The sequence below is a fragment of the Channa argus genome, chromosome 6, assembly GCF_033026475.1.
Source record: "Channa argus isolate prfri chromosome 6, Channa argus male v1.0, whole genome shotgun sequence".
In the NCBI taxonomy this organism is placed as follows: domain Eukaryota; kingdom Metazoa; phylum Chordata; class Actinopteri; order Anabantiformes; family Channidae; genus Channa; species Channa argus.
The window spans coordinates 7,188,839-7,204,323 of NC_090202.1; the positions used below are offsets into that span (position 1 = coordinate 7,188,839).

General features: G+C 42.2%; 1 protein-coding gene across 2 annotated transcripts in view; it reads left to right on the plus strand.

Moving 5' to 3' along the window:
* The first annotated feature begins 4,266 nt into the window (after positions 1 to 4,266).
* LOC137129196 (CD166 antigen homolog A-like) overlaps positions 4,267 to 15,485 on the plus strand; it is a 37,256-nt gene continuing 26,037 nt past the window's right edge. For both annotated transcript variants that reach the window (XM_067508128.1, XM_067508129.1), the window contains exon 1: positions 4,267 to 4,628. In XM_067508128.1, coding sequence (XP_067364229.1) covers positions 4,568 to 4,628 — 61 coding nt within the window. In that variant the 5' untranslated portion in view covers positions 4,267 to 4,567. The remainder of the gene's footprint in view (positions 4,629 to 15,485) is intronic.

Here is a 15,485-nt window from a genome sequence, read left to right on the forward strand (position 1 = left end):
TGTTCTTTCTCTCTGCATATTCTCCAACAATATGAGTTCTTATTTGTCCGGCTTTCTCTTGAAATTCATTGCCACAGATGTGGCATGTTAGCCTGAAAAGGTCAGAAACAATTAGACTGTGTTGTCTGACCTAGGTTTTAGTTTATTTTTACTGTTTGACAACCAGTAGTTTTCTTTTTTCCCTTTTAGTGTATGATAATAACCCTGGTGCCTATCTGTGAATGTACCTGCATGCAATTCAAAATGATGTTGTGTTAAAACTGACTTGTAAATGTTACTAGGTCTTTATTAATGGAAAGCAGCGCCTGTCTGAAAAAGGCCTATTGAAAGCACAGCATTTGTCCTTCTCTGGTTGGTTAGAAGGGTGAGCCTCGCCCAAAAAGAACGAGTTCATATCTCCACACTGCTGCCAGCGCTGTTCAGTGAGTCACAGGAGGCTTCAACAGCATCTTTCCACAGTAAATTACTGTGGAGAGTATCTCTACAGAAAATATTCCAAAAAGGAGAAAGTTACACAATGTTGTTTTAGGGTTTGTTTCACTTTCAAAACTCTCGTCTTCATTGTTTTTAAAACTGCTGAACTTAACAAAATATTTGGCACCGATATACCCAGATATAATCCCTCAAGACTTGGTGGAGACAAAAAAAAAAAACAGAGATAAAATGGCTCTCGGTGCTGAACCTTTCTTAAAGCTTGGCTTCAAATAAAATCTAATGTTTGCAAACAAGTTTACTATCTGAAATGAATAGATGATGTCTGGGCTGTGTTTACAGATTGTTGAACTGCGCCTGAGAAGATGGTTTGCATATTAAATATAGTTTCAAACCATCTAAAACAATCAGCACCATCAAATATGTCATTTGGTCTCCTCGTTTGTTTTACTGTTGCTATCGAGAGGCACTTTGTATCGATCAAGTTTTATATACGTGAGGTATGGATGGCGTGAGCGGCTCAAACAAAGAGATCCATTCTCCTTTTCTTCGTGTAAATGTGAGGATTAGTTGGGGGGAAAAGTTAGGCTCTACAGAGAACAATGAAATCAATAAAACACAGACTTCTCACAGAAAGAGAGGTAACTCTGCATCGACTCCAGGCTGCTCACACACTCAATCAGATTAACTAATGAAGCAATTATCGATCCAAAGTGGGGCTGCTGGCCGGCACAGGACTGGCCATTAAGTGGATCTTCACCTCCCTTGGCCACGCTGAAAATGCCAGGGTCACCGTGTTCGCTGCTTGACACAGTTTACCGGAGCCCAGTCTGTAGGAGCCTAATCACTCGTCTGCCCCCCGGGAGCAGCTCTGGAGGGGACGGCGTCTCCACGGGATAGGGAAGAAATTTGATTTTCACAAAACCGGGAGAGGAGCTAAATTAACCTGTGCCACACTTTCTGCTTCAACCAAGGGAAAATGAAGGAATGCAAAGGAGAAGTGATGACTGTGGGGGCTGCGAAATGAGTAGTATCCTGTTCTGGCTGTAACCCGTGCTGCACGCCTGGTGTATGTTTTGTTCATTCAGACAAAGCTGAATTTGATTCCTTTTATACTTGAAACACACCTTCGATAATTAGCGTAGGCCTACAACATGTGCTCGTGGGGGAGGGAGGCAAAAAAAGATCTCTTCTGTCTGCAGTGCCACTGAATGTCAAAAGCGTGTACTTTCAATGCCTGAGTCCATAGCAACGCAAGGTTGTTTGTTTCCATGCTCATAGCAGGAGCAGTGTCACAAGATGTCTCACAAGATGTCAGAATACGAGTGCTCATTCTTTCATCAAATAAATAACAGCAGGAGCTGGTACAGTTTCTCCACTATGACATGATATATTGTAATTCATTATTCTGTGTGTAATCTCCTTCTCCAGTCATAGGGACTGACTAAAAATGCTCTCCTGTGAATACAAAATCAACCTAAGCTTCAAGCTGTACTCATCCCTCTGAAAAGAAGACGCATGACATGAAGTTTTAGCACAACCCTGCGGGTTTACTTCCCGGCCACGTGAATTTAATTCTATTACTGTTGTTCTATTACATTTTTCAAAATTTTAGTCGTTGACCAGCCTCACCTGAAATCCCAATTAAGGCCAAGATGGTATTATTGGTAAATGAGCACCACGCTGCAGGCTTGGCCATCAGACAGTCTCATTCACGTCTCATTCACATGGGTGGGGGGGAAAGCAAATAGTTCTTTTTTTTTTTTTTTTTTCCTCTTGTGGTGCACTGAGGCAGGAAAAATATTGCTTTGCGGTTAACTTCTAATCAAATTGCATTAGGTTTTCACAGCCTGTGCCCTCACTCCATTTGCACAAACCATCACAGACCTACATGAATTTCACACCCAGGGAGAGGAATACTCACTTCTTCAGACCAATAGATTTCTCCTCCAGCCCAACATACACTGAGTGCACACGCAGTCACACACCCACACACACACACACACACACACACACACACACACACACACACACACACACACACACACACACACACACACACACAAAAACACTTTTTTTTTTGTGATCAGACAAGCATGATCATGCGGTTACAGCCCAGCGGTAAATCATTTTATTTGTAGCAAGTGTAGTTTTAATGACATTCACATGCTCTGATGTTATTTTTACCAACTTCTTAAATGAGCTCACTGCTACTGTCACTGTTATGCCTGCTTTAGAGCGCTGTGGTACAGAAAACAGCCCCTCAACTACAGTCACGATCTATTTGTTAACACATGGGAACCTGACTTGAAACCACAACCAGCTATGTTGGCCAATATAAAAAAATGCTGACATTACACAATGCTGACATTACACAATTAGTGCAAGTAAAGAGAACTGAAAGCTCTCTCAGTGCCAAAGCACTTACATAAATTATAATTATTATCATCGTCATTATATGGATATTAATTATTGTGGTGTAGCTCTTGAATGTGCTCAGGGAAATAATTGAAAAGTAAGTAGATATGAGCAAGCAATAATTAATTATGGTTAAATTATTTATTTGCAAATGTCTTCATTATAATTAACCTTGAACTCCCATCCTATAGCTTGCTTTGACATAAGCCTTCTGTCCTCTGACTGTGAGGCATAAAGCTCTGTGAAACTCTGTGCCATTTCCTGCATAAAACAAGTCTAAGGCGGGGGTTGATTGAAAGTATACCTCAGTACGTGTGTGTGTGTGTGTGTGTGTGTGTGTGTGTGTGGGCATATCTAAGGGTGCATGTTGGAGATGGCAGTGCTGGAAAGTAACAAATGCTCCAGCACTGTGGTTAAGTACAATTTTGAGGTTCAGGCACTTTCCATCTTGGGAGATCGACTTCCACTGCATTTCAGATGGATATGTGGATATATTTAGGCCTGTATGCACGTTTTGATGCACTGCATTTACTGTATCGTATTACTGTACTTGCACTTTTCATACCTGACAGGTTCAGATTTCTCACTGGGCTCACAAAATGTCACTGTAGTCAGTTAAACTTAAAACTAAAAAGCACAAAAAGTCAACATTTCAGCCTTGTCAATCTTGATGCCACCATACATTTATGACATTGAACTGACACTAGATTGAGGCGGAGTACGGACGGACAGATGTGGAACAATTAAATTCCCCTGAAAGATTTTTTTTCTGTCACTGGTATTGACAGCTGAAGTGATTAGTTCCATAATCAATTACAAACCCACAGAAAGTGAATCTGTGACTGTTTTCACATGCTTTTTTATCAATGACTAAAAAAAAGAAATATCAAATACATGTTATTGAAGCTGATACTTTCGGTTTTGTCATCCTGTCTGAAAATGGCCCCCTCCCCTTCCGTGAAACTGTGATTTTTCACTTTACTGAGACATTAATTAAACATCCAATTATCTGATTCATCATTAGGAAAAAAACATTGTCTGGACACTACCTCAGTACATTTTGCTGCTAATATTTGCTGATGTTTACTTTTAAGATGCAGTTTAAATGCAGGTTTGGGTGCCGCTGGGTATCAGCTATTGTGAGGGGCTGCTTTGTTGAAGTTTCCCTCCTTTGTGTGCCTCTGTGTGTGTGTTTGTGTGTGTGTGTGTGTGGGCACATGGAGCGAGAAAAGGGGCTGTAAAAAAAAAGGGGGGGGGGGAGGTTAAAGAGGGTGGGGTGAAGTGAAGGAGATTTTTAAGAAAAAGGGTGGAGTGTTTGGGGGTAGTGTGTGTGTGGGAGTGTTTGGGGGTAGTGTGTGTGTGTGTGTGTGTGAGACTGTGTGTGAGACTGTGTGTGGGGTAGGGTTGGGTTGGGGAAGGGGGGCGGAGTTGCAGACAGTATCCCCCTCCCTCGCGCTCGTCTGTGTGCCCCTCACAATTACCTGTTTCACCAGAGCTGCCGCGAGCGCGACTTGGCGAGTATATGCCACGTTGGAAGAAGAAGAAAAGCCCGAACTGAAGTAAAACTGCGTCGTACGGCACGAGCGACCAGGCTCGAGAGAGAGAAAGCACCGTTCTGGTTTTAATCCACCTGCAGAAAAGTCAACCAACTCTTTTTTTAAGACAAGCGTCTAAAAATCAGATAGAGCCCACTGAGGATCTCCGAGGACTCGCAAGGATGCACTTGTTGTCTGCCAGCTCCGTGTGTGTCCTCCTCTTCATCGCGCTCCTCTGCCAAGGTAAAGCCATTGTGTCCGTTCACCGCGCGCTTGGCGGAGCTCACGCGGCGGTGTGCGCCCGTGCAGCCCAGCCGCAGGTAGCCGTGAGGGAAAAGTCGCAGCTGTCACGCACGCAGGTGTCAGCCAAAACTTCCGCCCGGGTTAGTGAGCACAAATATGAGGGAAAAGCGCGGCGAAGACGCCGGTGCTTTTGGAAATTACAAGTTAGTGAAGTGCAGTGGAGTTTGGGTTAGTCTGAGTAAAGCAGGTAGGGATTTCAGGTAGCATATGGCGCGCGAGCTGCAAACGTCCGTCTGGTTTCAGCGGACTTGCAAAGTCATACTGATGATCGTCTTATAAAGAAGACCTGCACTTATCACTTGTGGACTTTGCAGTTATCGTGAAATATGACATGTAAATCTACACTGATAAATCCATAATTGATGTCGTCCGTTCAGAAATAAGTAGGTCCTCTAACTTCACTCGTCTCAGTAAAGATGTTATTATTAAATGAGCTGTTGCCAACAGTGACTGTTCTAGTTATACGCTTCTTATGCCACATTAAATATTGTCTTTTGTTCACCCAATTACCTTTTGTACCCCCCCCCCTCTCCTCCCCCGCACACACACACGCACACACACACTTTTTGTGCCCATGCATGATAGAAGAGGCTGTGAGGTAATCATCATCACCCACTATTCACATGTGCTCATGCCATGATGTCATTTTGAGGCTCCTGATTTTTGTGTTTCTGCATGTTTTTCCGCCCAGGATGTAGAGCAGAATGATGCTGCCTTCTCATCTTGTCCAATTTATTGTAATTATGGGCTGCATGTTGGGTGGGTGGGTGGGTGGGGGGGGGGGGGGAGCGCTCCTGACAGGCTCCCTCCAGTAATTACACACGGGGACACATTTTTTTGGATGCGGGCAGTTGTAAGTGAATGTGTCCAAGTTTGGAGGAAAGAAATGTGGCTCTTAGGAGGTGATTTGAATGCAGTCACTTGGCATTAAGGGGAGGGGGTGGCTTTAAAATATTCTTTGGAAAATGAGATTCTGGTGCTCCTGATAGCTATTTGGAAAAAAAAATAAATAAAAAGGAGCATAAAACAAAGACAACTGATTTTTAAAGACGCATCTGAGTCTGAAATTTGTGCTTGGTGTTTAAAGTGCTGGAGGTCTGGGTGCCACTCTGCAGGTTTCCTTGTTGTCTGCTCAGTCAGGCCAACAGGTAGCAGCACCATGTGTTCGCGTCACTCAGCCAGGCCATTAAGGAAAGCTGCACTGAGGGCTCTGACTACTCACTTGGATAGGAAGGCGAATGAGAGGGTTGATCTCAGTGGTCTCCCTTCCACCTCGTCACACTACAGTGGCGCCTGTTGTTGTAAATTAACACCATGCAGCACCTATCAGTCAGGCTCAGGTGGGTTTTATTTGAGAGGAAGCAAAAAGCCCTTCTGAGGAGTTTTTACACCGCTGTGCCGCTGCAGTGATTGAGAATGAAGGAGAGTGAACTGAGTCTGTAATGAGGTTAGGCTTTATGGCCGTACACACTGCTGTTGGGTTTAGCACACTTGCTGCTTTTAAGTGATGGTCAAAATGTGGCTGTGTTTGCTTAGGCAACAGATGGCTGGAAAAAACCTTGTAAGCTATGACAAAACCAAAATATCCCTTAATCTTTGCCAATTTGATCAGTATGCTTAAACTCTGACTGACAAGGACTATTGAGTTTTGGAATCGCAATAAAACCTACGTTGATACTTGTAATAAAGAGCAGGCCTGTGTTTATTGTATTTGAACAGATGTGAGAGGAGACGCTCCCGGGGCTTCAGCCATGGCCACAACCAGATAGAGCAGAAAAGCAGATCTCTGAATTAGTCTCAGAACAAACAGTCTGCATCTGTTTTTTTGTTCACTCTCTTGTCTCCACCCTTTCCACCCCCCCCCCCACCCCCCCCCCCCCCCCCACCCCCGACCAGACAGGCAGCGCACGGTGTCACAGCTGGTATTACTTGTCAGGCAAGTGGGGCTCTCCCTTTTGCTAATGGACTAATCTCTTGCGGGGGGTCACCCAATTTCACCTGCGACAGATTCACTCCCCTTTCTTTCATCTCTAACTAGGTTATGTCCAGGCCTGTCTCCTGAATCCTGTGATGCTAATGCACAAAGGAAGAGGAAAGAGTGGCTTTAATATTACGTTTGGGGTTATGTGTAAGATTTCGTACAACTGTGTTTTTATGTGCTTGTGCACGCCTCGGCTTGTTTATAGGTGGTTTCCCCTTGATGTTTGATGGCTGCTTGTGGTAATTTCTTCTCTGAAAGGAGATTTCTTTGTGACTTGCAAAGTATTGTATCCCTTCATGAAAAATTCAGATGCATTCATGAAAAGTATGGCAACTGAACCGAATCATGGCTTTGAATAGAAATGCGGAGTCTGTGCTTCACTCTGTGCTATCACTTTAAAACTTCTTCTTCTAAAATCCTTTGTTTAGAAATTTAACAAATGGCTAGCTGCATAACACCATTTACAAATAACAAAGTGCTTTTGTGAGAAAAAAGAAATTCTACAGAATTTAAAGAATTCAAAGGAAACTTTAAGCTGACAAAGGGAAAAAGAATTCATTAATCATAGTTCCCTTTAGTGGCAACTTCACCAAATTTTCAAATAGTAACCAATGACTCGGGTTTGTGCTGGTTTGGGGGCCTCCTGGCTCAGTGGTCGAGCATTGGTTTGGTATACATAAGGGCGCAGGCTGCAATCCCACCCCACCAGGCGTGGCCCTGCCCAGCCACCAAGGGCCACTCTGGTGCTGGAGGTTTGCAGCCGGAACGGTGTCTGGCATAAAAACTTATGCCCAATCAATGAGTGTGGTGACCCCTGAAGGGACAAGCCGAAAGCCGTCGATCTTTTAAATCGGTTTGTGCTCCTAGCTGGGAAACCCAGTTTTCATCATCATGAGTTCAGATTATGTCATCAAGAGGATTCCAGAGCAGCAGCTCAGCAAATCTTATCTGGAGCCATCCTCCAGATGATGTCATCTGGAGGCATTTTTTTGTTGTTGCTAGAAGCCAACAGATAGTTTAATTTAGGGAAAGCAGACAAACATTTGATGGCATTCATACATATTTACTCCCAAGACTAGAGCCATAGGGAGCGAGTTGAAAACCAGTCAAGTCACCCTTTAACTAATTGCAGCAGGAGGGCTACAAAAAGGCCTAAGATGTGTTATCCATAAAATTCATTATCCTGCTGGATCCTTAACCCAAATTTGGCAACTCATAGGAGTCTCTCTAAAAGCTCTGTGTGTGGAGGGAAAGTGTGAAGTAGAATCACACAGTTATTATCCTTGTGTTTCTGAGTTAAAAAAAAAAGATCCTGGTACAGAGTAGAAACACATAGCATTACACATGAAAGGATCACAAAACAAGTGAGATATAAGAAACAGATGTTCAGCCAGAAGCATTGGGCTTGTGTGTTCTTGTATGTGTGCTTTATGAGATTTTGGGTCAGAATGAGGAATACGTAGAAATGTTAGCTGAATCCAGTGCTGCTGCTGACAGGCAAGGTCGTACTGTAAATTAATGTGGCATCGGGTTGGTGGGAGGCCCGTGTCACTTTCCATCAGGGGGTGCAGAATACACACCGGTTCCCGTGGCTGCAGAACTTTACAGCCAGGATATGAGGATCAAACTTAATTACCTGCAGACATGGCGACTCTAGCTTTTAAATTACAAGTAACTCAGAAGGAAGATTACGTTTCTGGGTGGTGTTAATTTGACTATTACACAATCTCTGCAAATCAGAGAGAAGAGCAGGTTAGAGTGCGAATCACAAATGGGGAAATCTCAAATCAGACTTGATAGTTAATGGCCTCATCTACTACTAGGAACAAAAAAATCTTTATGGTTTTGAATAGAAGTCAGCCTGATGCATTAGCTTGTCCCCAGGGAAATTATGCTTATTACATGAGCATCTTACTTCTTCCTTATATACAATGGACCTAAAATGAAATACAGATTAATCAATAGCACTGGCTTGTTTAAATAAGAGCACAGTTAAATGCCAATAACTCTGATGTAACACGGTTACAAGATAGGCATTTGTGATTTCTGTTGGTCTGCCCTGCACCCATCACACAGTGGGCTGGAGTAGCACACCCTCCCCAAACACACACACACACCCACACTCATGTGTTTCTTTCCACCCCCATCATGCTGAACAGGTGGAGGAGTGTTGTTTTTTAGGGCCCTGAAGGGGGGCGAGTGTCTCTTTATGATTCCTGTTTGTGTGTTTGTGGATATGGTGGAAGAAAAACAGTCCTCTCCACTCGCATTAAGCTTACTTTAACTTAATCACCTGATAAGAACTGGTAGAAGTATAGTTTTTTTTAATGAGAAAATTGTTAGGTGTGTGTGTGTGTGTATTTTTATGGTTTCCAACTCCCTAAATCTCATCACTACATCAAACCACACCTTTAGATTAGATGTAGTGAGACAACAGTGAAGCAATACGAGCTACTACATGAACATGCTGAGTTTCCGACGTGCTGGACAGAGCTTTTCATTCACTGCTGGACTCTGAGCAGGGAGATGGCTTTGCCTTGAGAAAATGAAAGGACTCGTGGGGCAAAAGTAATCACTCTCAGGCAATGACTCAATGAGAAAAGGGTCTTTTGTTCGCCTGTGACAGTTTTACACACAGGATTATCAGTAAAACAGCAGCAAGTGAATCTTAATTACACTTTGGTGCTTGGCTTGCCCCAGTTTTAGAGCCAGAGTGTGAGATATATTCAATTTTTATTATCTCTGCTAAAAGGACTCTTCAGCTGTCAATTTTTTGTTTAATTTGCCAGTTAGGTTAAGAAATGCTGGTTGAATGCAGCACTTGAGTGTGAGTTTTTCTACATCCTGTGCTACAGCTTCCATGTTTAAAATGAGTTGGGATCATTTCACTGCAACAGAAAAGCATTATGATGTTTTTTTTTTTTTTTTTTAACCAATCACACTTAACATCTCAGTTTTCTCACTTTTCTCATTTTGCACCCAGGTTCCTCACCCTGCCACACAAAATAATGCTTTATTTGTTATCCAGCGGGAGGGATCAGAGGTTTATTGTTTCAGCTATAAAGAAAGGCTTAACAACAGGAGAGAGATTGCTGTGCACTGCAGTGGTGCTTTTTTCTTTATGCAGGAATACCCCCCATTAAAATGCATGAAGGTATCCTTGGTTTTGGTCAAAGACCAACTGCACTCTGAAATTGGGCAGCCCCCTTGTTTCAGGGACAAAAAGTGAGGTTTCCGTCTTTTGTCACTGATGCAGCCCCCTGCTTTCACTGGATTCCACTGGACTCCCACTGACTATATTGTGAGGCTGGCTCTTTTTAAACAAATGAGTGTATGATAGCGACTTCTTGCTCCTGCTCCTCTCTTTGTCATTAATATGGAACAGCACACACCCCTCTGAGGGGGCGCAGAGTAGCTGCTGCTTGTCCCTGTGCAACCTGACTGGGGAGGAAGCATCCCTTCTCCATATGAAAAGCCTGCGGCCACACCCATCTTTAACAAGGCACGGATCTTTGTTCAAAATCTCCATTAGAGTCATTTGCTGTGTTTTAATGAATTCGTTGGGAGGCCCCCATTAACCGTAATGGTAATTATTTGACCGTAGAGAATATTTAAGGAGCACCATAAAGGGGCACATGTGTGGAAATTCAGGGGTGCTTTTGTGGCCTTTGTTTTTTTGTAAATTAGATTTAATGAACCTCTTTTTCTCATTAAAATGTATCTTAGAGAAGAAAAAAAAAAGACAAAGCAATACTGTATCCACCACTGACAGCGGAGTGGAGTCACCATATGGGAGTGCTAGCTGCCATAAAGAGGGTCAGTGGTGAGCCTCTGATATTTATGCACTTGAATAAAGTCATTATTTATGACTATTTGTGAGAAGTCAAGTGGTAAAATTGGGGGTTGCTATTGTATGAACCCATTGTTTTGACTTTGTCTGATTGAGGGAAGTCTGTCAGGTGGATGTAGCTTTTGTGCAAAAGGTGAAACATCCATTTTAAGCCTTGGGCCAGCAAATAAAATGACATGGAGCTTTTGTTTTTCTGTTCGTTTCTGAATCCGCCTGTGTTAGGTCCAATGCTCTTCTGTAATACTGAGAAGTCACTCTATTCATTCACACGCTGTTTAGCAATTTTTCATTCATGAAACATTGTGGTGCTCTCTGTTGCATCTTGCCATGGGGACTCAACAGAACAGCCTTGTGTCTGCGTTTGACCTCAGCATTCACATTCTTGCCATTTTAAAAGCTGTTTCTTTGTGTTGTAGTGTCGTCCACCATCCTTCCTTCATAGACCGTTGCAGCAGTCTGCAGCGCCCGAAGCTATCTTTGATTACATGCTGCTTCAGTTGAACTTGCAGGAGACAGGAGTTCCCATTCAGGGAGACTCTCTTTCACACAGGAGAGTGAAGAGTATGGCTCAGATTGGAATTAAAAGCATGTCATTTTGTCAGCGCATAAGTAATAAACAAGATGGAACAGTGAATGGTCGGCCTGTGTCTCTAGGTCATCAGTGTACCAATACACTTGAAGCTACACATGAACGAACCACTTTTGAGTTTAAAAATGTGCCCTTGGAAAACGCCATGAATACAGTCTTAAATTTCAAATCATAGTAGGTTTTCACAAGGTTTTGTCCGGGGTAGTTATGTATTCGATTTTAAACCAGGGTACTTTAAATGATACACGAAAAGTTAAAGTAACCCGAAATGTGTTAGTTGTTAAGACATAATCATGTCGAGCTAAACATAATATAGAGTTTGCTTGTTTATTTCTAAGGTAAAAATAAAAATAGTTGAGTAAATAACTAAAAGTAATAAATCTAAAAGTTATATTTGAAGCACAGATCTAATATTTGAAATAGCTCAAAGTAAACGGAAATATTTGACAAAAAGGAAACATTTGCCACCAAGTGTTAGTCACACAAATGGAAATGTGACCAAAGCAACATAAGTAATGGTGACCATGTGTTTTAGATTCAATGTTGTAATGAACGTAGGCACATCTGTAAGTGTTCTTTCAGTTACAGTTGTGTAAAATATAAATCATAATCCCTCATTCAGTTTTCACCTTCCAGTAAGAGTGTAAAGTTCGATTCAGGCCTCTTGGCACTGTCTTCCAACTTTGCAATCTCTCGGGAAAAAACCTGATTAAGTGAGGAATAAGTGTAACCCTCACGACAGTTAACAATATGTTGCTCAATGCAGTCTTGTCTAGTTTTCACAACAGCTGCAACTGTAGCACTGTTTCTACAGACTGAACTTCCATTTTTTTATTCAGAGAAGTTAAGTGGTAGGTTTTAGATGGCAATTACCTCTCTAGCGATGCTTTGGTTGATGCACATCTTGAGGATGTGTTAGATGTTTCATGGTAAAAAGCTCTGCTTTGCTGTTAAGTATTCAGCTGTTCCTGTGCCAGGCCCTTATGAGTAAGGTGAAGAGATGCATGTCTGATAATTGGATGCAGTACTTAATTTTCTAATGAGAAGTCTTAAGAGGTCAAGTAGCCTCGTGGTTCTGGGGAGGGTTTCTAAGTATTACACATCCCACTGGTGCAATTTGAATGCACACGTTTGTACTGACTTATCCTCCAAGCACTAAAGCTTGAATTTGTATAGCACTAATTCTACTTCACTGCAGGATGTTGCAAAAGAAAAATGGAGGAATGTTGAACAGAATGCTCAAAAGCAGCCTGTCTACCGGAGGCCCTTGTCAAATAAAACTCCGATTATTACCATGCTTGGCTAGAGTGAGGACATGGTTAAATGAAGTCTGCGTGTTTAATTTTGAGTAATGAAGACGCCATAACCCATTATACTACCATTCATTTTCCCCCTATACAAGCGGAAGACGCAGAAGAGAGGACACATCATTTCCTCATGTAATGATAGTGATTTCATTTGAAGGCAGGGTCACATAGCAGAAAAAAATTGACAGTGAAAAATGAGCATTATTTTATTGTAGGTGTACGTTAGGGACATTTAAGGTAAATCAACTTGGATTTTCAAAACTTTTTCCGGGGAAATCTCAGGACTACCTTGTCTTATTGTGGAGGGCTTGCAGCAGCAGGCTCATCTATAAACGGAGGCGACACAACCAAGACAACATCAAAGACACAGTTTGTCATTATGTGAATATGTTTTCTGACAATATTATCTCTAATAACTGGACAACTTTGTTACCTTTCTGCTCAGGGTGGCATTTCATCATGCTTGAATAGGGACACAGAGAAAAATATCCAGTTCATTTACTGCATTTTCTTATCTCAGGTCATTACATCTGCAAATATGCGTGTTCATCATATTAACAACCGAAGGAAGTGGAGGCAGGTGAGAAATGAGTTTTTTTGGATGCAGTGACATTTTTTTTCCCCCATTTAGCTGAGAAATTCTAATGGACTATAAACCAAGACTGTGATTCTCCAGCCACAGCTCTGTGCAGCTGTACTCAGACACAGCAGCAGTGTTAGTGTCAGCGTGTTAACATAATGACAATGCTTTTGTGCTTATAACAAGTAAGCTCAGTTAACTCAATTAACCTGTCTATGCGTATTAGTAAGCTGACATTTGCTAGTTCATACAACGATAAAAACTAAAGTACAATGCAGCTAAGGGACATAGGAAAGCCTTTACTATACCATTGCAGGCATGAGTTCAGATAATCAATATACAGCCTTTGCCAGAGATTTTAACCAACCAGGGTGGTGGTGGTGGGGGGGTAATTTCAAGTTAATTTTAATATTTAATGTATAAATCTTAGTGAATATTGATGTTCTTTGGTTAGAGACAGCAGTGGGAGCCCTGTTTCTCCACCAAGTTGCAGAAAGTAGACACATAGACCGCAGAACCGCTCATTTTGTCCTGTCATCACATCATGGATTTAATGTTACCCACAGCTGATCTGAGCTGCCATTTGGCAGTTTATGTGGCAAATAAGTAGTCTACAGGAGCTGAAGAGTAATTGATATATTTGAGTGGCCCAAGTGTGTGGAAAACACTGAACGATCACATTTGTGGAATTTCTTTCCTAAAAATACCATTTCCATTTTAAGCTCTAGACTAATTTACAACAATCTCTCCAGTAGTGGCTGAGATATTTCAGCCTGGACCAGAGTGTTGGTGCAACCGGCAGAGCAACATTGCTACTGTTATAGCTGTCAGAATGACTAAATATACACTCACATGGCAATTGTGCAGATATCTTGTCCAACACTAAGATGTCGGTTTTTTTAATAGCAGCAACAGTATTCCTAATTATCAAGGGTGTTTTAGTTTTGTTACAATTTGCGGATTTTTCTGGACTTTCAGTGGAGCTTACACCCTCAAGCCCCTGTTTTTTTTTTTTGTCTGGCCCAGCAGTCGAAGCAGCGCATTGCTCCAGAGGACTTTCCGAGCCGCGTGTTCACTCAGTTTGCTTGAAGGGGGATAGTCTGTGCAGAGCATTACTGTGGAGACTTTTACTCCCTATCTCTTCAGGCCACGTTGTCGAGGTTTTGATGTTTTGTAGGCATATTTCAGCAGTAGGAGAGGTGTTGGCACATTTTTGCTTATTGACAAGTTTCCTCTAAAGTGGGCTGTTTCTCTGCTGCTCACTGTCAGTTAGATCTGCAGGGCTTCTTCTGCTCTTGTTTTGGATGTAGCACATAGGACAAAAAAAAAGAGAAGGGGGTTGAGGGGGGCACTTAAAAATGTGCACTGCCAGGGTGGATGGTTAAAAGCACTTACCTTGATGTATGGCTTCTCCTCATGTCTTGATGGAAGCAGAAAATGTAATAGCCACTACTAATGAAATTATTATGCCTTAAAGGACCCGTGCAGCGAAGACAACTGTGACATATGCTGAATTACATAAACTGAGAGCGGTATCTCATCTTACAGAAACAAAAGACGCAAACAAAAGACGCAAGATTAGGTGTATTGTGACAGTTTTATCTGGTGTTTGTCTTTAAAAAAATGGGGGGATAACACTATTAGTGACCTTTCTTCGACAAAAGATGAATTGTCTTTTGAGCATAAGTGAATTCATTTCACCTTTGCCAACATTTTGCCGTTTAAGGAATACACAAACCCATCATACACAAAAAAGCAGCTTGGCGCCATTGGAGTTCACACTAGTAAAGCCTTTCAGTCACATCATGTTAGCTGTTATCCCACCACACAAGTCTAGAGGCTGAAGTTGTAGGAAGTCTTAGCGGTGTGACAGGGCATGCTAATCTCCAACCTTTCACACTACTCCATCAAAGCAGACACTGGTCCATGGGTATTAAATGTGAAACCACACAGATTTGATGTGCAAGCAGGTACATAATCCTTTGTATGTATTATCTGCATTCCATGTATTCCTCCCACCGCTCTCTGCTCTGTTTAGCCAGCCGCGGCTTTAGGACCCCCCCAGAGCCAGAAGCATAAGCAGGACACAATTTGAAACCGTCATGCCCTCGTAATACCAACCAGGCTGTTTGGCTTATTGGAATGGGGAGCACTGCCTGCTCTGTTTCACAGTGAAGGGTTAGAAGGTCAGGTCTATCATCATGAGTGCACAACAACAAGCAGCGCTAACTAATGCGAAGGTATCGGCCTCGCCACAGCAATTACCACAGATGAAAGCTTCTCAAACCATCTGCTGAACAAATGAAAATATCTACCTGTTAATATTTGGTGGTGTTTACAGCGTAACAAGGCATACATTATTGATACAGCAAAGTAGGTGCTGTGCATTTAATCCAGACAATCATAAAACTATCGCACATATTTCCATTAATCATCCATTTTGCGTGGGGAAAATATTTGTCTATGCCTCATGCAGTGTCTAATGAAGCA